A 25,727-nucleotide genomic window follows, 5' to 3' on the forward strand; every position below is an offset into this window, starting at 1 on the left:
TATATATGATAATTCACACTGTCTTTGTAAGCGCAGTAGCGCTATCCTACCACTAGGGGGAGTAGCGCTGGGAGCACTCAGGAACTTGTACTGGGCTTCATCCTTGGCTCCACCCACGACTCCTCCCCCTAGTGCAGCTGTATAAATACCCTTGTCCAGAGTCAGCCTGAGTTCACTAAGAGTTCATCAACGGGTAACAGGCTGGCTCTGAAGTAAGTTGATTAAAGCCTAGATTCATATCGGAAACACGTGTCTGGTGAATTGATGGTTCCATCAGTGTTCAAATAGTCAAGTCTGGAGGTAACAAAGCAGAAGAGCCGAGCTGGATCTGGGACTGGCAATAAATATCATGGAGGTGGAAATGAGCGATCATGGTGATGGCATGGAGCTGTGTTTGAAAGCTCATCCTGAGGTCATACATGATGCGGAGGTTATGTTCAGTCTGGTTCAGTCTCACAACTGCCAGGGAGAGGGATAGAGAGGGTGGCTAGGGAGCAGCATTCATGGTGGGGGACCACAGCCAATCTTCCCATTATTTAATTGGAGGAAATGTCTGCTCCTCCAGTACTGGATGTTGGACAAGCAATACGACACTATAAATGAAATGAAAATCGCTTATTGTCACAAGTAGGCTTCAAATGAAGTTACTGTGAAAAGCCCTAGTCGCCACATTCCGGCGCCTGTTCGGGGAGGCTGGTACGGGAATTGAACCGTGCTGCTGGCCTGCCTTGGTCTGCTTTTAAAACCAGCGTGCGGTAGGGATGATGTATCTTTGCCACAGGTCTGGATAATGATGCTTCATCCTCGGTCACAAACATACCATTATTACTTCATCTTGCACTTCCCCTTACCCAAAGACGACCAGCATCATCTATGATATTCATTTTCCTTTTGCAACCCACAGCTTAATACAAGAACAACGCAATCATGGATTGTGTGATGACGAACCTCTGGTTCTGAAGGACAGGCAGATTTAGACCAGGCAATACTGAGGATACCATCCAGGGAGCAGTATTGAATCAAAGAACGATTTAACGCTCCATTTATCAGATGCAGAGGTTGGAATTCAATAGAGCCCGCTGGGGCAGGCACGATACTGGGGAAACCCGGAGAATTGGACGGACTCGGTACCCGCGTCCAATTCCCAACTTTGGGAAAACTCTCCCACCTTTAGTATTCCAGCATTACATTTTCTATTTTACATCTTCTTGACACATTCAAATTTCACCCTCATGGTACAAAGTGGACAATGAAGACTCCAAATACGACAAAGATTTTCTCAATTTTTCGCTTCAGAGTTATTTCTAACTATTAATGTTTGATCATACCTATATCACCATTTTCCATGGCTTTAATGTCAGGTCGAAATCGGCAATCAGTGGGCGCAATAACATTCTCCATTTCTTTATCCAGTTCATTCAGTGACATGGCAAAGTTGGTGAAATTGTACATCTGGAAAACATTCCAAAAATATTCGACAAAAATAATTTGGCCCACGTGCCCAATGCTGAAGAGATTAAACATTCCAATCATGGGTCCTTTGGGAAGACAGGCTTGCACTTCCACAGCGCCTTTCACAACCTCAGGACGGCCAAAGCATTTTATAGCCAAGGAGGCACGTTTGAAGTGTGGCCACTGTTGTACTGAAGGAAATGCTAATTTTGTACACAGCACAATCCCTCAAACAGCAATGTGATAATGACCAGATAGCCTGTTTTCTCTTAGTTATGTTGATTGAGGGTTAAATATACCCAGGGAGAACTCTTTGTTCTTTATTAAAATAGTGACTGGGATCCCCTATGTCCATCCCACCATACTGAAAGGTGACCCTCCAATGGTGCGACATTTGCTCAGTATGGCACTGGAGTATCAGTCTAGATTTTTGTGCTCAAGTCAAGGAGGAGAAGGCTATGGAGTGATCTCCAAGACATGGGTCCAGCAGGCTGAAGGCACATATGATATTACGTAGAATGTATGGGCGACACGGTAGCACAGTGGTTAGCATTGCTGCTTCACAGCGCCAGGGTCCCAGGTTCGATTCCCGGCTTGGGCCACCGTGTGCGGAGTCTGCACGCTTTCCCAGTGTCTGCGTGGGTTTCCTCCGGGTGCTCCGGTTTCCTCCCACAAGTCCTGAAAGATATGCTTGTTAGGTCATTTGGACATTACAAAATTTTCCCTCCATGTACCCGAACAGGCACCGGAATGTGGCGACTAGGGGCTTTTCGCAGTAACCTCATTGCAGTGTTAATGTAAGCTTACTTGTGACAATAATAAAGATTATTACTATAATTATTGTAGAATATAAAGGGTTAATGTGCTATCATAATTGACCACTAGATGGAGCTAGATGCAGGACTATATAAAGCACCAACTCTCAGGTTTCTGGGAGAGGGCTGGAAAGAGTGCAGAGGAGAGGTCTAGAGAGTGCAGAGTACAGTTATAGATAGAGTGTAGAGAGAGTAGTGTTAGTAGATTGTAGATTAATAGATTATTGCTTTCTATAGGAGTAGGTGGTCGAGCTTTAATAGGTAGTGTAATAAATGCTTTGTTATTGAATTTGTGGTCTTTGTAAACACTACGACATCTATCCTGATAATAAGAATCACAAAGTGAACTTCGGATCATTCGGGAGGCAGAGGGGGTCATAGATAGGAGCTTCAGGGAAGTAGTTACACCAAAGACTGGAGATAGATGGGTAACTGTAAGAGGGACTGGGAAGAAGCAGTCAGTGCAGGGACCCCCTGCGGTCGTTCCCCTGAGTAACAAGTATACCGTTTTGGATACTTGTGGGGGGGACGACTTACCAGGGGTAAGCCATGGGGTACGGGCCTCTGGCACGGAGTCTGTCCCTGTTGCTCAGAAGGGAAGGGGGGAAAGGAGTAGAACATTAGTAATTGGGGACTCAATAGTCAGGGGCACAGATAGGAGATTTTGTGGGAGCGAGAGAGACTCACGTTTGGTATGTTGCCTCCCAGGTGCAAGGGTACGTGATGTCTCGGATCGTGTTTTCCGGGTCCTTAAGGGGGAGGGGGAGCAGCCCCAAGTCGTAGTCCACATTGGCACTAACGACATAGGTAGGAAAGGGGACAAGGATGTCAGGCAGGCCTTTAGGGAGCTAGGATGGAAGCTCAGAGCGAGAACAAACAGAGTTGTTATCTCTGGGTTGTTGCCCGTGCCACGTGATAGTGAGATGAGGAATAGGGAGAGAGAGCAATTAAACACGTGGCTACAGGGATGGTGCAGGCGGGAGGGATTCAGATTTCTGGATAACTGGGGCTCTTTCTGGGGAAGGTGGGACCTCTATAGACAGGATGGTCTACATCTGAACCTGAGGGGCACCAATATCCTGGGGGGGAGATTTGTTAGTGCTCTTTGGGGGGGTTTAAACTAATTCAGCAGGGGCATGGGAACCTGGATTGTAGTTTTGGGGTACGGGAGATTGAGAGCATAGAGGTCAGGAGCACAGATTTGACTTCGCAGAAGGGTGCCAGTGTTCAGGTAGGTGGTTTGAAGTGTGTCTACTTCAATGCCAGGAGTATATGAAATAAGGTAGGGGAACTGGCAGCATGGGTTGGTACCTGGGACTTCGATGTTGTGGCCATTTCAGAGACATGGATAGAGCAGGGACAGGAATGGTTGTTGCAGGTTCCGGGGTTTAGGTGTTTTAGTAAGCTCAGAGAAGGGGGCAAAAGAGTCAAGGACAGTATTACGGTGGCGGAAAGGATGCTAGATGGGGACTCTTCTTCCGAGGTAGTATGGGCTGAGGTTAGAAACAGGAAAGGAGAGGTCACCCTGTTGGGAGTTTTCTATAGGCCACCTAATAGTTCTAGGGATGTAGAGGAAGGATGGCGAAGATGATTCTGGAAAAGAGCGAAAGTAACAGGGTAGTTGTTATGGGAGACTTAACTTTCCAAATATTGACTGGAAAAGATATAGTTCGAGTACATTAGATGGGTCATTCTTTGTACAATGTGTGCAGGAGGGTTTCCTGACACAATATGTTGACAGGCCAACAAGAGGCGAGGCCACATTGGATTTGGTTTTGGGTAATGAACCAGGCCAGGTGTTAGATCTGGAGGTAGGTGAGCACTTTGGAAACAGTGACCACAATTCGGTGACCTTTACGTTAGTGATGGAAAGGGATAAGTATACCCCGCAGGGCAAGAGTTATAGCTGGGGGAAGGGCAATTATGATGCCATTAGACATGACTTAGGATGTGTTGGTTGGAGAAGTAGGCTGCAAGGGTTGGGCACACTGATATGTGGAGCTTGTTCAAGGAACAGCTATTGCATGTTCTTGATAAGTACGTACCAGTCAGGCAGGGAGGAAGGGGTCGAGCGAGGGAACCGTGGTTTACCAAAGAAGTGGAATCTCTTGTTAAGAGGAAGAAGGAGGCCTATGTGAAGATGAGGCGTGAAGTTTCAGTTGGGGTGCTTGATAGTTACAAGGAAGCGAGGAAGGATCTAAAGAGAGAGCTGAGACGAGCAAGGAGGGGACATGAGAAGTCTTTGGCAGGTAGGATCAAGGAAAACCCAAAAGCTTTCTATAGGTATGTCAGGAATAAAAGAATGACTAGGGTAAGAGTAGGGCCAGTCAAGGACAGTGGTGGGAAGTTGTGTGTGGAGGCTGGGGAGATAAGCGAGACACTAAATGAATACTTTTCGTCAGTATTCACTCAAGAAAAAGATAATATTGTGGAGGAGAATGCTGAGACCCAGGCTATTAGAATAGATGGCATTGAGGTGCGTAGGGAAGAGTGTTGGCAATTCTGGACAAGGTGAAAATAGATAAGTCCCCGGGGCCGGATGGGATTTATCCTAGGATTCTCTGGGAAGCCAGGGAAGAGATTGCTGAGCCTTTGGCTTTGATTTTTAGGTCATCGTTGGCTACAGGAATAGTGCCAGAGGACTGGAGGATAGCAAATGTGGTCCCTTTGTTCAAGAAGGGGAAGTAGAGATAACCCCGGTAACTATAGGCCGGTGAGCCTAACGTCTGTGGTGGGTAAAATCTTGGAGAGGATTATAAAGATACGATTTATAATCACCTAGATAGGAATAATATGATTAGGGACAGTCAGCATGGTTTTGTGAAGGGTAGGTCATGCCTCACAAACCTTATCAAGTTCTTTGAGAAGGTGACTGAACAGGTTGACGAGGGTAGATGCAGTTGATGTGGTGTATATGGATTTCAGTAAAGCGTTTGATAAGGTTCCCCACGGTCGGCTATTGCAGAAAATACAGAGGCTGGGGATTGAGGGTGATTTAGAGATGTGGATCAGAAATTGGCTAGTTGAAAGAAGACAGAGAGTGGTAGTTGATGGGAAATGTTCAGAATGGAGTTCAGTTACGAGTGGCGTACCACAAGGATCTGTTCTGGGGCCGTTGCTGTTTGTCATTTTTATAAATGACCTAGAGGAGGGCGCGGAAGGATGGGTGAGTAAATTTGCTGATGACACTAAAGTCGGTGGAGTTGTAGACAGTGCGGAAGGATGTTGCAGGTTACAGAGGGACATAGATAAGCTGCAGAGCTGGGCTGAGAGGTGGCAAATGGAGTTTAATGTGGAGAAGTGTGAGGTGATTCACTTTGGAAAGAATAACAGAAATGAGGAATATTTGGCTAATGGTAAAATTCTTGGTAGTGTGGATGAGCAGAGGGATCTCGGTGTCCATGTACATAGATCCCTGAAAGTTGCCACCCAGGTTGATAGGGTTGTGAAGAAGGCCTATGGTGTGTTGGCCTTTATTGGTAGAGGGATTGAGTTCCGGAGCCATGAGGTCATGTTGCAGTTGTACAAAACTCTAGTACGGCCGCATTTGGAGTATTGCGTACAGTTCTGGTCGCCTCATTATAGGAAGGACGTGGAAGCTTTGGAACGGGTGCAGAGGAGATTTACCAGGATGTTGCCTGGTATGGAGGGAAAATCTTATGAGGAAAGGCTGATGGACTTGAGGTTGTTTTCGTTAGAGAGAAGAAGGTTAAGAGGTGACTTAATAGAGGCATACAAAATGATCAGAGGGTTAGATAGGGTGGACAGCGAGAGACTTCTCCCGCGGATGGAGGTGGCTAGCACAAGGGGACATAGCCTTAAATTGAGGGGTAATAGATATAGGACAGAGGTCAGAGGTGGGTTTTTTACGCAAGAGTGGTGAGGCCGTGGAATGCCCTCCTGCAACAGTAGTGAACTCGCCAACATTGGGGGCATTTAAAAGTTTATGGGTATAGCATATGGATCGGTTAAGGGCATAGTGTAGGTTAGGATGGCCTTTAGATTTTTCCATGTCGGTGGGCCACATCGAGGGCCGAAGGGCCTGTACTGCGCTGTCTGTTCATGTCTATGTTCTAAGAACACCACAGCACAGACCTTAATGTTGAATTAAAGGGGGGGGGGGGCAAGGGGTTAATGCATAAGAGGCATGGAGACTTTAAGAGGGGACACCTCAGTGAGAAGAAAGGGATTTCAATTGAAACTGCAGAACCAGTTGTGAGTATTTAATGTTTAGGATTCACTGACAAATCACTCCACTTTGAGGAATAACCAGTCATCTTAATCACACCCAAGTAACTTGGAGACTAACCTGTTGAGAGTTTGATGGTCTAGGCGCGATCTTCCACAACAGGCGACTCCCTGGTATAACCTGCACACTTTCGGAGTTATCTGGAAGTGGCATCTCATCCAGTTCCGATTTCTCTGAAGCTACTGACTAGGATAGCCGCAACATAAAAGATGTCCGTTATTATATAAATGAAACTTTCGCCAATTATAGACACAGCATTGTAAATTCTTCTCTGAAGTGCACCATTTCTAATAAACAGTTCCAGGTCATGTCGCAGGTAAAGGGGCTGGTTGGCTAAACAGCTGGCTTGTAATGCAAAATAATGCCAGCAGCACGGGTTCAATTCCCGTACCGGCCTCCCTGAACAGGCGGCGGAATGTGGCGACTAGGGGCTTTTCACAGTAACTTCATTGAAGCCTACTTAAGCGACAATAAGCGATTCTTCTTCTTATCATTATTATTAAAAGGAGGAAATGGAACGGCGGGATTGGACGAGAGCCGCCGGGCGGGCCGGCCAATGGTGGGGCGCCGCAGTGAAGATTGGCTGTTCGAGGAAAGGCGCGAGAGTGGCAGCGCGTTTAAAAAGCGGGAGGCGCGAGCGCGGCCCGTTAGCGCCTCACTGGCCAACGTGGTTCACACCAAAGCCGATGGCCCGTCCGCCTCCACCGGCTCCTATAGGAAGGTTGTGGTTGCTGGAGCACCGAGGAAGGCGCCTGGATTACAGGTACAGCCAACAACCCGCTAACATCACCTGGGAAAAAGGAAGGCAAGGATGCTGGCGGGGACCCAGTGTGTCCAAGACCTACCCCAAACTGGCAGAAAGGGAATTTTTTTGGTGGTCCTTCCAAGCAGCCCGAGAAGGAGAATACATTGTGGTTAGCACAAATGCTTCACTGCCAGGGTCCCAGGTTCGATTCCTGGCTGGGTCACTGTCTGTGCGGAGTCTGCACATCCTCCCCGTGTGTGCGTGGGTTTCTTCCGGGTGCTCCGGTTTCCTCCCACAGTCCAAAGATGTGCAGGTTAGGTGGATTGGCCACGCTAAATTGCCCTCAGTGTCCAAAATTGCCCTTAGGGTTGGGTGGGGTTACTGGGTTATGGGGATAGGGTGGAGGTGTTGACCTTGGGTAGGGTGCTCTTTCCAAGAGCCAGTGCAGACTCGATGGGCCGAATGGCCTCCTTCTGCGCTGTAAATTCTATGATGAAGCTAGTAGCAGCAAGGCTGGAACAAGCAAAGCTCCAAGAAGGGTGCGTGTTCTGCCTGAGGATTCTTCAGAAGAAGCTGCATCAGAGGAAGAGAACTGAACACCTCTTCAGTGAAGATGTCTGATACTTGGAACTGATCTTCCTCCATGTGTATTTGTACATATGTCTATTGCTATGTAGTATGGATTTTAGTCGTTTTGTACAGAAATTTAATAATACCAATTAAAAGCCATAATTATGGGACCCAATTCAAAACTTATTGGCTGAAATGTTTGGTCCAGGGCCAATGGTACCCCCGGCTAAATAAGAATTTAACATCTAGTTACTGCATTTTGGGTTTCATAAAATCTTTTTTGTCCTCACGGTTGGTGGGTGAGGTTGGACGGAAGAGATAACTGAATATTATCCACAACCAGGTGTATCTTTAGTTGCCTTATGTAGCTTTGCAATGTTGATCTAAATGTTTTATAATAAATTCTTAAACATGAAAAAAAAATTAAAAGGAGGAAATTGGGACTGGGAAGAGGAGATGGACGCCTGTCCCTTCAAGACATTATTGGCCAAACCTACTGTTTTTCTTACTGAAATGAAATGAAAAATGAAATGAAAATCGCCTATTGTCACGAGTAGGCTTCAATGAAGTTATTGTGAAAAGCCCCTAGTCGCCACTTCATTTCCAGCATCACTCTAACCTCAGTGGTTAACTTCAGGAAAGTGGTAAGAGGATCACAAGAGTGAGGCTTACTAAAATGTTTCAGTGCAATTTAAAAAAACAATTCTTTCATAGGTGCCGGCCACGCTGGCAAAACGAGCATTTGATGCCCTTCCCTAACTGTCCTCAAGGAGGTGGTGGTGAGCTGCCTTCAGTTCAGTTTCTGGGTAACGGTAACCCCCAGGATGTTGGTAGCAGGGGATTCAGTGATGGTAATGCCATTGAATGTCAATGGGCAATGGCTAGGTCCTCTCTTGTTGGAGATGGTCATTGCCTGCCACTTGAGTGGCATGAATGTAACTTGCCACTTGTCAGCCCAAGCCCAAATATTGTCCAGGTTTAGCTGCACATCGATACAGACCGCTTCACTATCTGAGGAGTCACGAATGGTGCTGAACATTGTGCAATCATCAGCGAACATGCCCACATCTGGCCCTTTTATGGATGGAAGTTCATTGATGAAAGAACAGAATGTGGTTGAGCCTAGGAATTCCTGCAGTGATGTCCAGGAGCTGAGATGATTGACCTTCAACAACCACCTTCCTTTGAGCTGGGTAAGACTCCAATCAGTGGAAAGCTGTCCCCCTAATTTTCCATTGACTTCTGTTTTGCTGAGCTTCCTTGATGCCCTCTCTTGATCAAATGCTGCTTTTATGTTAGGGTGGGAGTTCCAGGATTTTGATCCAGTGACAGTGAAGGAACGGTGATTTATTTCCAAGTCAGGATGGTGAGTGGTTTGAAGGAGAGGCTGCAGGCGATGGTGTTCCCAAGACATGACATCACAGCAAATATACTGGGTCAGGATTTTAACACAGGCTGCAGGTACCTGATCTCATAAACATGGGGGCCCTGAGCCCACACCTGCCCGCTGTGAAACAGGCTCAGAAATCTTCCCAGAGGCTCCTAATTGGTTGTTCCCAAGCTCACCTTCCTGAGTGGGGGTATAGGAGCTGCAAACCCACCTGAGGACTGACAGCTCTGGAAACTCAGAAGCCGACCAGGAGGGGCGGGCACTCTCGAGGTAGATCAGGAATCAAGAGGGTGTCTCAACATGGAGGCTGTCTTGGAGAGGTCACTAAAAAGCTAATATCAGAGGGGTCAAGCAGACAGATACCTTCAGTTGACCCAGTGGGGTCATTAATCTGCCATTCCTGTTCGTGGTTCTCTGCCTGGGTCATGGGCAGCGCGGTTCCACAGTGGTTAGCACTGCTGCCTCACAGCGCCAAGGACCCGGGTTCAATTCTAGCCTTGGGTGATCGTCTGTGTGGAGTTTGCACTTTCTCCCCGCGTCTGCGTGGGTTTCCTCCGGGTGCTCCGGCTTCCTCCCACAGTCCAAAGATGCGCAGGTTAGGTGGATTGGTCATGCTAAAATATTGCCCCTTAGTATCACAAAGATGCGCAGATTCGGGGAGGAGGTTAATAATAATCTTTATTAGTGTCACAAGTAGGCTTACATTTCGGCAGTGAAGTTACTGTGGAAATTTGGGATCGAGCAGGGAAGTAGGTCGAGGTAGAGTGCTCTTTCAGAGGGCTGGTGCAGACCCGATGGGCTGAATGGCCTCCTCCTGCACTGCAGAAATTCTGTGGCTGGCGACAGGGAGATCACCTCCATGAAGCCAGTGGCCAGGGGGCTGGTCTGCTGCAGGCTGAATGCCAGCAGCTCTGGAAAATCACCTTGAACAGGGCCTTTAATGATCTAAATAAGCTGTCCAGCCTATTACACCCTGTCCCGCTTTCCTGCCACTGGGAAATCTCGCTGGGGAGCTGTCCCGATGTAGCTGCATCTCATTTTCCTCATTTCCACTCTCATCTCCAACCAGGGCAAGAAAATCCTGTCCACTGATGGCACGGCAGAGGAGGAGAGATTAGGAAGGCTGACCAGTGGTTTGGTTGGGTGTATTTTAAAGGATGATCATGGAGAAGGAGAATCAGATGGGAGAGGTGGTGGTGGTTAGGGAGGAAATTCTACAACTTGGGAGGCTGAAGGCACAAACCCAACAATCATTGGAAGGGACAGGTGGGGACACACAAAAGGTGCAGAACCTTTGGTAGGGGAAAGGTTTGCACGGGCTGGAGGAGGTTAGAGTTAGTAACAAGGCTCTGGATGGAGATATAGACCCTTAAGAATGTTTAATTTGACTGCCTGTGCAGATGGCACCTGTAATGCTACGTATATTGACTGGGATGTAAAGAGTTAACAAGTTAATTATAATGCTTCTTGCCACTAGAGGGAACCACAGAACAGTCATATATATATATCATGTGACTTGGGGATTCAGGGAGAAGGTCGTGAGGCATGAGAGAGAGCAGTTGTGTACTTGAGAGTTCTCTTAGTTAGAGATAGCATAGTTTAACATAGAAACCTCCTACTTTAGGAATGTGAACGAATCTTAGTAGTGTAGATAAATCTGTAGTTTTATTTGTTAACAAAGCTTTGTGTTCTTCATTCAACACTACGCATCCGCGCCAACCAGGTAAAGCAAAATAGATACCACAACATGCTACCAGAAGTGGAGAACTTTAAATACAGAACACAACAGTACCTTACCAAGAAAGAACCCAAATCAATCCAGTTCCAGTTCCAAATCCCCACTGTGACTCCACAAGAGATAGGCAAAAGAATAACAGCAGCCAATCAACCAATTTTATTTATTTGACGCAGAATGATACCATACTTACCGATTTGCTCAGCTTCTTCTCCTCAGTATTTTTCTTGTCATTTTTTTTGTAGGCCTCGAATGTGCTGGGGTCGATTGCCCACAGACACTCTGTCCATTTTCCATACACTGCACACAGCTTCTTCTTACTGCCACAAACCACAGAGAGGTTTCAATGTAAATAATCAGGAATAGGTTATTAATAATCCACCAGTGCTGTACGATGTCTCAGCAAAGGGAGCAGCAAAAGGAGAGGAAAAAGACCAATCGGCCCATCATTCCTGTCCTGCCCCAGCATGTCACAACTTATGCCCCACCCACTGCCTTCGCACTCTACCCTGTTGCAATCTCATCCCATCCCATCCCACAGGCACCCCCTATCCCTGTATCACATCCCATCCTTACCACTCTCCCCCTACACCCTACATCATGGGTGAGGCAAAGAAAACATAAAAATCTTTCAGGATTAATATGGGGATCATGGGTTACGGGGAGAAGGCAGGAGAATGGGAATAAGAAATTAAGTGTCGGATAGTGTAGGCTTGCGAGGTGAACATATACCACCAACACTGAGGAAGGTTCAACTCTATTTTATTAACTAACTATTAACTAATCGACATACGAGAACTGCGGGTTTAAACGATGCTAGTTTAAACTAGAGACCGGTGCCTGTCCGAACCAGTTGATTCTCTCAGCACGTGGTGTGAGTCTGTGCTAGACTTGATGAGTTCTTGTTCTACTGAGAGGCAGCACCCAGAATGAGCGGGAACCGTGGTGCCCTCTGCCTTTATAGTGTGTGTATTCTAACTGGTGATTGGCTGCGGTGTTTGTGCATATTGATTGGTCCCAGTGTATGTCCATCAGTGTGTGTCTGCACCATGATATACTGGTGTATATTATGACAAGAAGCATATCAGCCATGATTGAATGGGTGAAGCAGACTCCATGGGCCGAATAGCCTAATTCTGCTTCTATGTCTTGTGGTCTTAAGGGGAAAATCCTGGTGGAATTCCTTTCCAACTCACATAAACAATCATTGCACTGCCAGCATATACTGGTGGATTATTGTATGCATATACTGAACTGATAATACAAGGGGACAAGCACAGGGAGACTGATCACACTCCCAAATACCTGTTCTCTTTATATTAAGCAGCAGTGAAACTACTTTACAGCCCTGAACGTTGCTTCGAGTAAGTCCACCTTCTAAAATCATTCAAGGGATCTTAATGTTGTTGGTAAAGCCACCATGGGAAGGCCTTCTTGAACCGCTGCAGTCCATATGATGTAGGTACACCCACTGTGCTGTTAGAGAGGGAGTTCCAGGACTTTACCCCAGCAACGGTGAAGGAACGGCCGATATATTTCCCAGTCAGGGTGGTGAGCGACTTGGAGGGCAACCTCCAGGTGGTAGGGTTTCCAGGTATGTGCTGCTCTTGTCCTTCTAGATGGTAGAGGTCATGGGTTTGGAAGGTGCTGCCTAAGGAGCCTTTGGTGAGTTACTGCAGTGCATCTTGTAGATGGTACACACGGCAGCCACTGTTTGTCGGTGGTGGAGGGTTTGAATGTTTGTGGATGGGATGCCAGTCAAGTGTGTGCAGGAGGGTTTTCTGACACAGTATGTAGACAGGCCAACAAGGGGCGATGCCACATTGGATTTGGTACTGGGTAATGAACCCGGCTAGGTGTTAGATTTAGATGTAGGTGAGCACTTTGGTGATAGTGATCACAATTCGGTTATGTTTACTTTAGCGATGGGCAGGGATAGGTATATACCACAAGGCAAGAATTATAGCTGGGGGAAAGGCAATTATGATGCTATTCGGCAAGATTTAGGATGTATAGGATGGGGAAGGAAACTGCAGGGGATGGGTACAATCGAAATGTGGAGCTTATTCAAGGAACAGCTACTGCGTGTCCTTGATAAGTATGTACCTGTCAGGCAGGGAGGAAGTGGTCAAGCGAGGGAACCGTGGTTTACTAAGGAAGTTGAAGCACTTGTCAAGAGGAAGAAGGCGGCTTATGTTAGGATGAGACACGAAGGCTCAGTTAGGGCACTTGAGAGTTACAAGTTAGCCAGGAAGGACCTAAAGGGAGAGTTAAGAAGAGCGAGGAGAGGACACAAAAAGTCGTTGGCGGATAGGATCAAGGAATGGAGGTGGAATCAGAGGAGATAGGGGCAGCGTTAAATGGATATTTTTCGTCAGTGTTTACACTGGAGAAAGACAATGTTGTCGAGGAGAATACTCAGGTACAGTCGCCCAGGCTAGATGGGATTGAGGTTCAGAAGGAGGAGGTGTTAGCAATTTTGGAAAGTGTAAAAATAGGTAAGTCCCCTGGGCCAGATGGGATTTATCCTAGGATTCTCTGGGAAGCCAGGGAGGAGATTGCAGAGCCTTTGTCCTTGATCTTTATGTCGTCTTTGTCGACAGGAATAGTGCCGGAAGACTGGAGGATAGCAAATGTTGTCCCCTTGTTCAAGAAGGGGATTAGAGACAACCCTGGTAATTATAGACCTGTGAGCCTTACTTCGGTTGTGGGTAAAATGTTGGAAAAGGTTATAAGAGATAGGGTGTATAATCATCTTGAAATGAACACGTTAATTAGCGATAGTCGACACGGTTTTGTGAAGGGTAGGTCATGCCTCACAAACCTTATTGAGTTTTTTGAGAAGGTGACCAAACAGGTGGATGAGAGTAAAGCGGTTGATGTGGTGAATATGGATTTCAGTAAAGCGTTTGATAAGGTTCCCCACGGCAGACTATTGCAGAAAATACGGAAGTATGGGATTGAAGGTGATTTAGCGGTTTGGATCAGTAATTGGCTAGCTGAAAGAAAACAGAGGGTGGTGGTTGATGACAAATGTTCATCCTGGAGTTCAGTTACTAGTGGTGTACCGCAAGGATCTGTTTTGGGGCCACTGCTGTTTGTCATTTTTATAAATGACCTGGAAGAGGGTGTAGAAGGATGGGTTAGAACATAGAACATAGAACAGTACAGCACAGAACAGGCCCTTCGGCCCTCAATGTTGTGCCGAGCCATGATCACCCTACTCAAACCCACATATCCACCCTATACCCTATACCCAACAACTCCCCCCCTTAACCTTACTATAGGACACTACGGGCAATTTAGCATGGCCAATCCACCTAACCCGCACATCTTTGGACTGTGGGAGGAAACCGGAGCACCCGGAGGAAACCCACGCACACAGGGGGAGGACGTGCAGACTCCACACAGACAGTGACCCAGCCGGGAATCGAACCTGGGACCCTGGAGCTGTGAAGCATTTATGCTAACCACCATGCTACCCTGCTGCCCCTTTTTTTTTTATTTTTTTTTTCCAATATGACAAGTTTATTTAAGCATTTTCCATTCTAAATGTGTGCAGACAAAACTTCAATAGATACATTGAACACCTAGTTTTTGTTTTAGCTGAGCTAAACTCATGACAAGTACTAGATGATTACCTCCATTTCGTTTCAGGTTTGACAAAGATGCAGTTTGTATATGGTTGACATGCTAACCAATGGTTATTTATCCTTCAAATCTCATACATTACTACACAATCAAATTTGAAGATCAGCTGATCTCATTTCAGTTACTTATGTAATATTTTAGTAATGCATAGCTGGTAGCCCTGAAATGTACTGGTGTAGCATACAGTACCTCAGTGATATGCCAATGTACTGGAATTTTAGTCGTTTAATTTCCTTTGGTTTGCCAGATGTACCAACAAATTTATTCAGCGTTTTTCAAATTAAAATTTTTGAAACAGTGACCAGCTAATGCTTCCTTTACATCAATTTTGCAAGTTCCACAGCTGGCTCAGAAACCTCCCCCTAAGATTACATGTACACTTGGCATTCCACAAAAGGCTCACATCAGACTGTTGGCTGCGAACAGTGGTTGGGCCATATAGACCGCAAGATTTCAGACCTGGTCCACTCAGCCAGGATAGCACTTTAAGCAATGGCATCAAGAACACAAATAATAGGACTACGACATACAGTCACTCAAGTGTGCTCTGTCATTCAGCAAGATTATGGTCTTCATCCGACTCCACTACTAGTCCCACATCCAGAAACCTTAATGTATATTCAGTGACCGAGCACCTAAAGCCCTCATGGCAGATAACAATATTTATTTCCAAAGCGACTGGGGGTGCTGAGAAACGAGAGAAAAAAAAGACATAACCCAGTAACAGCCCCCATCTTGTATGCACTCATGTAGACTTGGGCCTCAGCTGTAATGCCTGGTTTTTGGAATAACCACACTGAGGGGCTTATTTAATGGGATGGACACATGGGCAAACCTCAGGAAGGCACTCCCTTTTAGCCTAGTAGTCAATAGTGGCATTAGACAAAGGATAGAGCCAATATTGACATTAGACAAAGGGGCAAGGTGTGGAGAAAACAAGTTCCTGTATTTCCCCATGTCACAAAAATATTACTGGCCAACATACTGAATTCACAAGTCTAAATGCTTTCCTAACATTCCCATTAACGACGACGACATGAATTTTTATATACCCTGCACTTTCATGAATGCTTCACTACTTTTATCTACACAGTAGTGATGTTTTTATATCCAAGGCAGCAAATGGACAGTTGCACAAATAAAGTATTCAAAGTATGAATGTCCAGTGTGTGGGTTAGTAAATTTGCAGATGACACGAAGGTCGGTGGAGTTGTGGATAGTGCTGAAGGATGCTATAGGTTATAGAGGGACATAGATAAGCTGCAGAGCCGGGCTGAGAGGTGGCAGATGGAGTTTAATGCGGAAAAGTGTGAGGTGGTTCACTTTGGAAGGAGTAACAGGAATGCAGAGTACTGGGCTAATGGCAAGATTCTTGGTAGTGTAGATGAACAGAGGGATCTCGGCATCCAGGTACATAAATCCCTGAAAGTTGCCACCCAGGTTAATAGGGCTGTTAAGAAGGCTTATGGTGTGCTAGCCTTTATCAGTAGGGGGATTGAGTTTCGGAGCCACGAGGTCATGCTGCAGCTGTACATAACTCTGGTGCGGCCGCTCCTGGAGTACTGCGTGCAGTTCTGGTCACCACATTATAGGAAGGATGTGGATGCTTTGGAAAGGGTTCAGAGGAGATTTACTAGGATGTTGCCTGGTATGGAGGGAAGGTCTTACGAGAAAAGGCTCAGGGACTTGAAGTTGTTTTCATTAGAGAGAAGAAGGCTGAGAGGTGACTTAATAGAGACATATAAGATAGTCAGAGGGTTAGATAGGGTGGACAGTGAGAGTCCACCGGATGGGGGATGACAAACACGAGGGGACACAGCTTTAAATTGATTGGAGATAGATATAGGACAGATGTCAGAGGCAGTTTCTTTACTCAGAGAGTAGTAGGGGTGTGGAACGCCCTGCCTGCAACAGTAGTAGACTCGCCAACTTTAAGGGCATTTAAGTGGTCACTGGATAGACATATGGATGAAAATGGAATAGTGTAGGTCAGATAGGCTTCAGATAGTTTCACAGGTTGGCGCAACATCGAGGGCCTGTACTGCGCTGTAATGTTCTATGTTCTAAGTGGGCCGCTTTAGCCTGGGTGGTCTCGAGTGTTGTCGGAGTTACACTCATCCAGGCAACTGGAGAATACTCCATTACACTCCTGACTTGTGCCTCGTTATGGTGGACATGAATTTCATTTCATTTTATTTCATTTTGGGGGTCAGGAGGTGAGTTACTCGAGGCAGATTTTCAGTGTGATTAAGGTAATCAGACCTAATGGAGGATTGTTGTAGGATTATAGGAATTAGGAGGTGTAGGGCGAGGGAGATGATCTTGTACAAATACAAGCGGAAAAGCCTCAGCAACATATCGCTCTTCTCAACAATATTTAAGTTATTTAATACCAAATGACTGATTGTCTATATTGCTGTCCAATGCCAGCTCAAACACGACACTTTCAAAACCTTCAGCCATGCTATTTCTTCCCACCAGATTGGATTTCTCACACTCTCTTGTCTGACCTACCCAGCTCCATTATAAACCAACAGCAGTGGCTGTACCCTGTCCCAACTCTCTCCCCCTACCATTGCTGTGTTCGCCAACTTCCATTGGTGCCCCAAAACCCTCATTCTCACTTGCAAACCTCTCCGTGAACTTACATCAATCTCCTTCAGCCTAATCCCCTCCCCGATGAACTTAATGCATTCTATGCTCGGTTTGAGCAGATAACCAACAATCCGCTGTCGAGTGCCCCAGCAGCCCATAATTCACCCATACCCACCATCACAGTTTCCGAAGTCAGATCGGCCTTCCTGAAAGTGAACCCATGGAAGGCGATGGGCCTGGACGGGATCCCTGGTCGTGCACTCAGAGCCTGCGCATACCAGCTGGCAGAGGTATTCACAGACATCTTTAACCTATCCCTACTCCACTCCGAGGTCCCCACCTGCTTCAAGAAGACCACCATCATACCGGTACCAAAGAAGAACCAGGCAACATGCCTCAATGATTACCGCCCGGTGGCCCTGACGTCAGTTGTAATGAAGTGCTTCGAGAGGCTGATCATGAAGCGCATCACCTCCATACTCCCGGAACGCCTTGACCCACTTCAATTCGCATACCATCGCAACCGGTCCACATCAGACGCCATTTCCCTGGCCCTACACTCATCCCTAGAGCATCTCGAAAACAAGGACTCCAACAGCAGACTCCTATTTGTTGACTACAGCTCCGCCTTCAACACCATAATCCCAGCCAAGCTCATATCAAAGCTCCAAAACCTAGGACTTGGCTCTCCACTCTGCAACTGGATCCTTGACTTTCTGACCAACAGACCACAGTCAGTAAGAATGAACACCAACACCTTCTCCACAATAGTCCTCAATACCGGTGCCCCGCAAGACTGCGTACTTAGCCCCCTACTCTACTCCCTGTACACACACGACTGCGTGGCAAAACGTGGTTCCAACTCCATCTACAAGTTTGCTGACGATACGACCATAGTGGGCCGGATCTCGAATAACGATGAGTCCGAATACAGGAGGGAGATAGAGAACCTAGTGGAGTGGTGTAACGACAACAATATCTCCCTCAATGCCAGCAAAACTAAAGAGCTGGTCATCGACTTCAGGAAGCAAAGTACTGTACACACCTCTGTCAGCATCAACGGGGCCGAGGTGGAGATGGTTAGCAGTTTCAAATTCCTAGGGGTGTACATCACCAAAAATCTGTCCTGGTCCACTCACGTCGACGCTATCACCAAGAAAGCACAACAGCGCCTATACTTCCTCAGGAAACTAAGGAAATTCGGCATGTCCACATTAACCCTTACCAACTTTTACAGATGCACTATAGAAAGCATCCTATCGGGCTGCATCACAGCCTGGTATGGCAACTGCTCGGCCCAGGACCGCAAGGAACTTCAGAGAGTCGTGAATACCGCCCAGTCCATCACACGAACCTGCCTCCCATCCATGGACTCCATCTACACCTCCCGCTGCCGGGGGAAAGCAGGCAGCATAATCAAGGATCCCTCCCACCCGGCTTACTCACTTTTCCAACTTCTTCCACCAGGCAGGAGATACAGAAGTCTGAGAACACGCACGAACAGACTCAAAAACAGCTTCTTCCCCACTGTCACCAGACTCCTAAATTACCCTCTTATGGACTGACCTCATTAACACTACACCCTGTATGCTTCATCCGATGCCGGTGCTTATGTAGTTACATTGTATATCTTGTGTTGTCCTATTATGTATTTTCTTGAATTTTGTTTAATTCCCTTTTCTTCCATGTACTGAATGATCTGTTGAGCTGCTCGCATAAAAATACTTTTCACTGTACCTCGGTACACGTGACAATAAACAAATCCAATCCAATCCAACCAATACCAGCTCGGATGCTAATATTGGAATCCTGTTCCTTTTTAAAACAAATTTAGAGTATCCAATTCATTTTTTCCAATTAAGGGGCAATTTAGCGTGGCCAATCCACCTAGCCTGCACATCTTTGGGTTGTGGGGGCGAAACCCACGCAGACACGGGGAGAATGTGCAAACTCCACACGGACAGTGACCCAGAGTAGGGATCGAACCTGGGACCTCGGCGCCGTGAGGCAGCAGTGCTAACCCACCGTGCTGCCCTGGAATCCTGTTACGATGTTTGCTTTAGTTTCTAAGTGAATGCAGCTGTTACTAATTGAGGAAAGATTAGACATTTATTCTTAAGCATTGAAGAACCGTTGTACACCTAATTTCTCTCTATCTCCTCGACCAGTTCTCCTTTATATCTTGAAATCTTCAAGCAACTTATCCCTCAGCCTGCTAAATTCCAGGGAATTGAAAAGTTATATTTTATTTTATTTTCATATTTGTCCTTGGCATGTGGGAGTCACTGACTGGGCCAGCATTTGTTGCCCATCCCTAGTTCTCCTTGAAGTGAGTGGCTTGCTCGGCCATTTCAGTGGGGGTCAGTTAAGAGTCAACTGCATCGCTGTGTTGGCCTGGAGTCACGTGTAGGCCAGACCAGGTCAGGACGGCAGATTTCCTTCACTGAAGGACATTAGTGATCTGATCTCCCATTGGAAATTACTTCTTGTAACATAGGGACTGGATTCATCCGCCCCACCCACCGCAGGAACGCCACGGGCGAAACGCAGACGATGGAGAAGTCCATCGACCTTAGAATCATAGAATGTACAGTGCAGGAAGCCATTCGGCCCATCAAATCTGCACCAACCCTTACAAAGAGCACCCTATTCAAGCCCACGTATCTACCACATCCCCGTAACCCAGTAACCACCACTTAACACTTTTGGACACTAAGGGAAATTTAGCATGGCCAAGCCACCTAACCCGCACATCTTCGGACTGTGGGAGGAAACCGGAGCACCCGGAGGAAACCCACGCAGACACGGGAGAACGTGCAGACTCCGCACAGACAGTGACTCAGCGGGAATCGAACTGGGACCCTGAAGCTGTGAAGCAACCATGCTAACCACTATGCTACCGTGTCCACATTGTGTACTCAAATTCAACACTGTGAGAGCTGCTTAAAGCGGCTAATGTTTAACAAGTGTCACAGCAGCTGTATGTAGCATCTATGTTTGGCAGGATTCTCCGGTTGCCAGTGTGGACGTGGCCGGAGAATCCAGCTCCAGGTATTAGAACTAAGAACAAAGAACAATATAGCACAGGAACAGGCCCTTCGGCCCTCCAAGCCTGTACCGGTCATGAAACCACCCTTGGCCTAAACCCTCAGCACTTCCTTGTGCCGTATCCCTCTATACCCATCCTATCCATGTGTTTGTCAAGATGCCTCTTGAACGCCGATGTATCTGCTTCCACAACCTCCCCTGGCAGCATGCTCCAGGCACTCACCACCCTCTGCGAAAAAAACCTGCCTCGCACATCTTCTCTAAACTTTGCCCCATGGACCTTAAACCTATGCCCTCTAGTGACTGACCCCTCCACCCTGGGAAAGGTAAATCTACCTCCCACTCCCTCCAAAGACCAATATATCCCACCTCTGACCTCTGGTGTGGGACCATGAATTGCTCAGAGTAACTCCAGGTGTGGTCTTACCAGGTCTTTGTATAGCTGTAGCTATAAATCAGCTTTGACGTCAGTGCGATGTTTCAGATGACGTGATACCGACGTCCAGCAAAGCATTAATGACAAAGGATTATCTTTAAAGAACTGGCAGACGGATTAAGCTTACCTTTTGTCCTGAATGTAACCTTCAACTTTGTGCAATTCTTTACCAAAGAGGCCACAGGGCTTGAAGTTCAGAATACATTTCTCACCGGACCTGTGGACATATCACCTTCAGTTAGTACCTCTTCAAGTGTCCAAAACGAGGATAACTTTAACAAAGTCATTCAGCCCTTACTTGTGATTAGTTATTTCAACATTTCCATATTGCTCGATCCATAGCTGACCCACTATAATGTTGTGTACACAGCACGTGGGATTTGTCCAAGTGTATGCTTCATTGTCCCTGCAGGGGCAATAAAATATTCATTTAATTGGTGTAAACACGCAGCAAGTTCATCCGCAGCGGAGGAGGAGACAGGAGGTTGTGGGTAGATGTTAATATCTCCTTTTTGAATGATCTTTTATTTTTAAATATTCTGCCGTAGACCCGCAGAAAAGTTTCAGCACAGAAGGAGGCCATTTGGCCCATCTTGTCCATGCCAGCCCGATGACACCCAGGTGCCCTTTCTAATCCCACCTTCCTACACCCGGTCCTTAGCCCTGTAGCTTACAGCACTTAAGAAGCAGATCCAGGTACTTTTTAAAAGTGTTTAGGTTCTCAGCCCATAACACCAACTCGGGCAGCAAATTCCAGACCTCCACTACCCTCTGCGTAAAAAGGTTCTTCCCCATGTCCCCTCCACACCTTCTGCCTCTTATCTTGAATCTCTGTCCCCTGGTTCTAGTATTCTCCACCAAGGGAAAGAATTTTACCCTGTCCATTCTCTTCCCCTCAATTTTATACACCTCAATCAAGTCACCCCCTCAACCTTCTTTGTTCCAAGGAAAATAACCCCAACCCTTGTGGGCAGTACGGTAGCACAGTGGTCAGCACAGTTGCTTCACAGTTCCACGTTCGATTCCCAGCTTGGGTCACTCTCTGTGCGGACCGGTCTGCACGTTCTCCCCGTGTCTGCGTGGGTTTCCTCCGGGTGCTCCGGTTTCCTCCTACAGTCCAAAGACGTGCAGGTTAGGTGAATTGGCCATGATCAATTGCCCTTAGTGTCCAAAAAGTTTACGTGGGGTTACTGGGGTTGGATGGAGGAGTGGGCTTGATTAGGGTTCTCTTTCCAAGGGCCGGTGCAGACTCGATGGGCCGAATGGCCCCCTTCTGCCCTGTAAATTCTATGATTCTATCCAATCTTTCCTCGTAGCTACACTCTTCTATCCCTGGCAACATTCTTGCAAACCTCCTCTGCACTCAGAGCAATAACGTCCTTCCTGTAATGTGGTGACCAGAACTGCCCACAATACTCCAGTTGTGGCCTCACCAGTGTTTTGTTACCATTCCAACATTATATCCTTACTTTCGTGCCATGTGCCAATTTAGCGTCTTTCGTTTACAAAAACAAATATCGCCTGCACATTCGCTAACCCAGTGACCCAACCCAAGGAGGAGCATTTTGATAACCTGAATCGGCACCACAACGTTGTGCACACCGTAGCCATATGCAAAATGAGAAACCGACTCATTGCTCACTCTGCATTATCTGGATGGCACAGCTTAGCTCTCATCCAAACCCTATCACCTTGCCCTCGATTTTGGGCTTAATTCACTCCATCAAATTACCAGCCCTTTATTTTTTACCAGAATGGAAGTGGGTGCGAATTAGCCAGAATTTACTTCACTTTGAGCCTTTTCAGTCATCGGACAAACCCCCCTGCCAGTGTGGAGTAAACTCAAACTCGAGTCTCAGAGCCAAACGCATCCAGAGTGTGATTGACGTGCAATCTGACAACAGAAACTATTGTTATTCCATATTCTTGTTAAAACAATACTAATTAATCTTTCTGCTGACACAAGGAAGCAACTAATTAGTTCTCAAATGCAGATCATTGCTCTGGTCGAATAGCCATGATGTGGAGATGCCGGCGTTGGACTGGGGTGAGCACAGTAAGAAGTCTTACAACATGGTAGTATCTGGCATCTTTGAATTTGTCTATATAGATGTTTCTGGAACAGACCTCTTCATTCACCTGAGGAAGGAGCAGTGCTCCGAAAGCTAGTGTTTGAAACAAACCTGTTGGACTTTAACCTGGCGTTGTAAGACTTCTTACTGGTCGAATAGGTCATGAACCTGTGACTAAACCACGGGGAGCTCTACTACATATAGCTACTGTGTAAATGAAGTGTTCCTCTTGGGTTTCCTGATAACTGTGAGCTGGAAAGTGCAGATGTGTCTGCTGTGTGCGGAATAAGGACTGCCCAGATCCCCAAAATAAGCAGCCGTGAAGATCTGATTCCCAGAATTCTGCTCCGAGGTGAGTAAGTCTCCAAACGCTCCCATCCCTTTGGTTTCCCCACTCCCTGTTGTGCTTGTTGCAGGATTGACCAATGCTGTGACACACCCGCTTCGTCAGTAAGAGGGACACCGGAAGAACCATCAAACATCCTCCCCGTGACTGCGTGGGTTTCCTCCGGGTACTCCGGTTTCCTCCCACAGTCAAAAGATGTGCAGGTTGGGTGGATTGGCCATGAAAAATTGTCCAAAATCCTATGATTAACCTAGGACAAAAGTTCGGCGCAACATCGTGGGCCGAAGGGCCTGTTCTGTGCTGTATTTCTCTATGATTCTATGAAAGCTTTAACATAATTCCTCGGCTGGTGCAATTGCTCTGAATCCTTGTAGGAGATGGAGTCTTGTGTATTAGTTCTCGCTTTTACAACCTTTTAAGGGTGCAGATCAACATACAAACCAGCAGTAGGCCATTCGGCCCCTCGAGCCTGCTCCGGCATTTAATAAAGTCTGGCCAATTTGACAGTGGCCTTAAGTGCCCGTTCCCCCTACCCTGGTAACCTTTGACACCCTTGTTAGCCCAGATCTACCCACCTCTGCCTTTAAGATATTCAGTGACCCCCAACACCATCACTCTCTGGGGAAAAAAAAGAGTTCCCAAGACTGTCAACCCTCAGAGAAAACAATTCTCCTCACCTCAGTCTTAAATGGGAGGCCCCATATTTTTAAAATGCACCCTCAAGTTCGAGTCTCTCCCACAAGTGGAAACATGCCTTCAGCATCCATCCTGTCCAAGTTCCCTCAGGATCTTTCATGTCTCAATAAGATTACCTCTTCTAAACTCCACTGGCAACAGGCCCAGCCTTCCCAATCTCCCCTCAGTAGATAATCTCCCCCCCCCCACCCCCCAACCCAGGTATCAGTTGAGTGGACCTTTTCTGAACTGCTTCGAAAGCATTTCTACCCTTAGGTAAGGAGACACAAACTGACACAGTGCTCCAAATGTGGTATCACCAACACCTTGTACATCTGTTGCAAAATATCCGTACTTTTACATTCCAGTCCCCTTACAATAAAACAACATTCAATTTGCCTTCTTTTCACAGTAACTTCATTGAAGCCTACTTGTGACAAGAAGCGATTATTATTATTAATCACTTGCTGTATCCGCAGACTCACCTTTTTGTGTTTCACGTACCAAGATATCCAGATCCCTCTGCACCGCAAGAGTTCTCCCTCCATTTAGAGTACACTCCTTTAGAATCACAGAATAATATGGTGCGGAAGAGGTCCTTCAGCCCATCGAGTCTGTACTAACACGTGAAAAACACCTGAACTTTCTACCTAATCCCCTTTACCATCACTTGGCCCATAGTCTTAAATGTTATGACATGCCAAGTACTCATCTAGGTACTTTTTAAACAATATGAGGCTACCTGCCTCTCCCACCCTCCCAGGTAGTGCATTCCAGACTGTCACCACCCTCTGGGTAAAATGTTTTTCCTCAAACCCCCCCTAAACCTCTTGCCGCTTGCCTTGAACTTGTGTCCCCTCGTAACTGACCCTTCAACTATGGGTAACAGCTGCTCCCTATCCAACCTGTCTATCCCCCTCATAATCTTGTCAGAAGTCTTACAGCAGCAGGTTAAAGTCCAACAGGTTTGTTTCGAATCACTAGCTTTCAGAGCACTGCTCCTTCCGGAAGGAGCAAAGCTCATGATTCGAAACAAACCTGTTGGACTTTAACCTGGCGCTGTAAGACTTCTTACTGTGCTCACCCCAGTCCAATGCCGGCATCTCCACATCACAATATTGCACACCTCGATCAGGTCACCCCTCAGTCTTCTCTGCTCCAGCGAAAACAACCCAAGCCTATCAAACCTCTCTTCATAACTGAAATGTTCCATCCCAGACAACATCCTGGTGAATCTCCCTCCAGGACAATCGCATCCTTCCTATAATGCGGCGACCAGAATTGCACACAGTACTCCAGCTGTGGCCTCACCAAAGTTCTATATAACTCCAACATGACCTCCCTGCTTTTGTAATCTATGCCACGATTGATAAAAGCAAGTGTCCCATAGGCCTTTTTCGTCACCCTATTAACCTGCCCTTCTGCCTTCAGAGATCTATGAACAAGCACACCAAAGTCCCTTTGTTTTTTAGAACTTCCCAGTGTCAGGCCATTCATTGAATACGTCCTAGTCAAATTTCTCCTTCCAAAGTGTATCACCTCACACTTTTCAGGGTTAAATTCCATCTGCCACTTAACTGCCCAATCAACCATCCCGTCTATATATCTTCCTGTAACCCAAGACACTCAATTTCACTGTTAACCACCCGGCCAATCTTTGTGCCATCCGCAAACTTACTGATCCTATCCCCACATAGTCATCTATGTCATTTATATAAATGACAAACAATAGGGGACTCAGCACGGATCCCTGTGGTACCCCACTGGACACTGGCTTCCAGACACTAAAGTAGCCGTCTGTCATCACCCTCTGTCTCCTGCAGCTAAGCCAATTTTGAATCCACCTTTTCAAATCACCCTGTATCCCATGTGCTTTTGCCTTCTTAATAAGTCTCCCATGTGGGACCTCGTCAAAGGCTTTGCTGAAATCCATGTAAACTACATCAAC

At 46.6% G+C, this 25,727-nt stretch overlaps 1 protein-coding gene across 5 annotated transcripts in view; it reads right to left on the bottom strand.

The window, feature by feature from the left end:
* osbpl1a (oxysterol binding protein-like 1A) overlaps window positions 1–25,727 on the bottom strand; it is a 242,783-nt gene that overhangs the window by 9,726 nt on the left and 207,330 nt on the right. For all 5 annotated transcript variants that reach the window (XM_038808561.1, XM_038808559.1, XM_038808562.1 and 2 more), the window contains 5 exons: window positions 20,985–21,092; window positions 20,814–20,903; window positions 11,150–11,276; window positions 6,577–6,702; window positions 1,329–1,452 (listed from right to left, as the gene is read on the bottom strand). In XM_038808561.1, the coding sequence (XP_038664489.1) occupies window positions 1,329–1,452; window positions 6,577–6,702; window positions 11,150–11,276; window positions 20,814–20,903; window positions 20,985–21,092 (575 nt within the window). The remainder of the gene's footprint in view (window positions 1–1,328; window positions 1,453–6,576; window positions 6,703–11,149; window positions 11,277–20,813; window positions 20,904–20,984; window positions 21,093–25,727) is intronic.

Source organism: Scyliorhinus canicula, chromosome 10 (genome assembly GCF_902713615.1).
Source record: "Scyliorhinus canicula chromosome 10, sScyCan1.1, whole genome shotgun sequence".
NCBI classification, from domain to species: domain Eukaryota; kingdom Metazoa; phylum Chordata; class Chondrichthyes; order Carcharhiniformes; family Scyliorhinidae; genus Scyliorhinus; species Scyliorhinus canicula.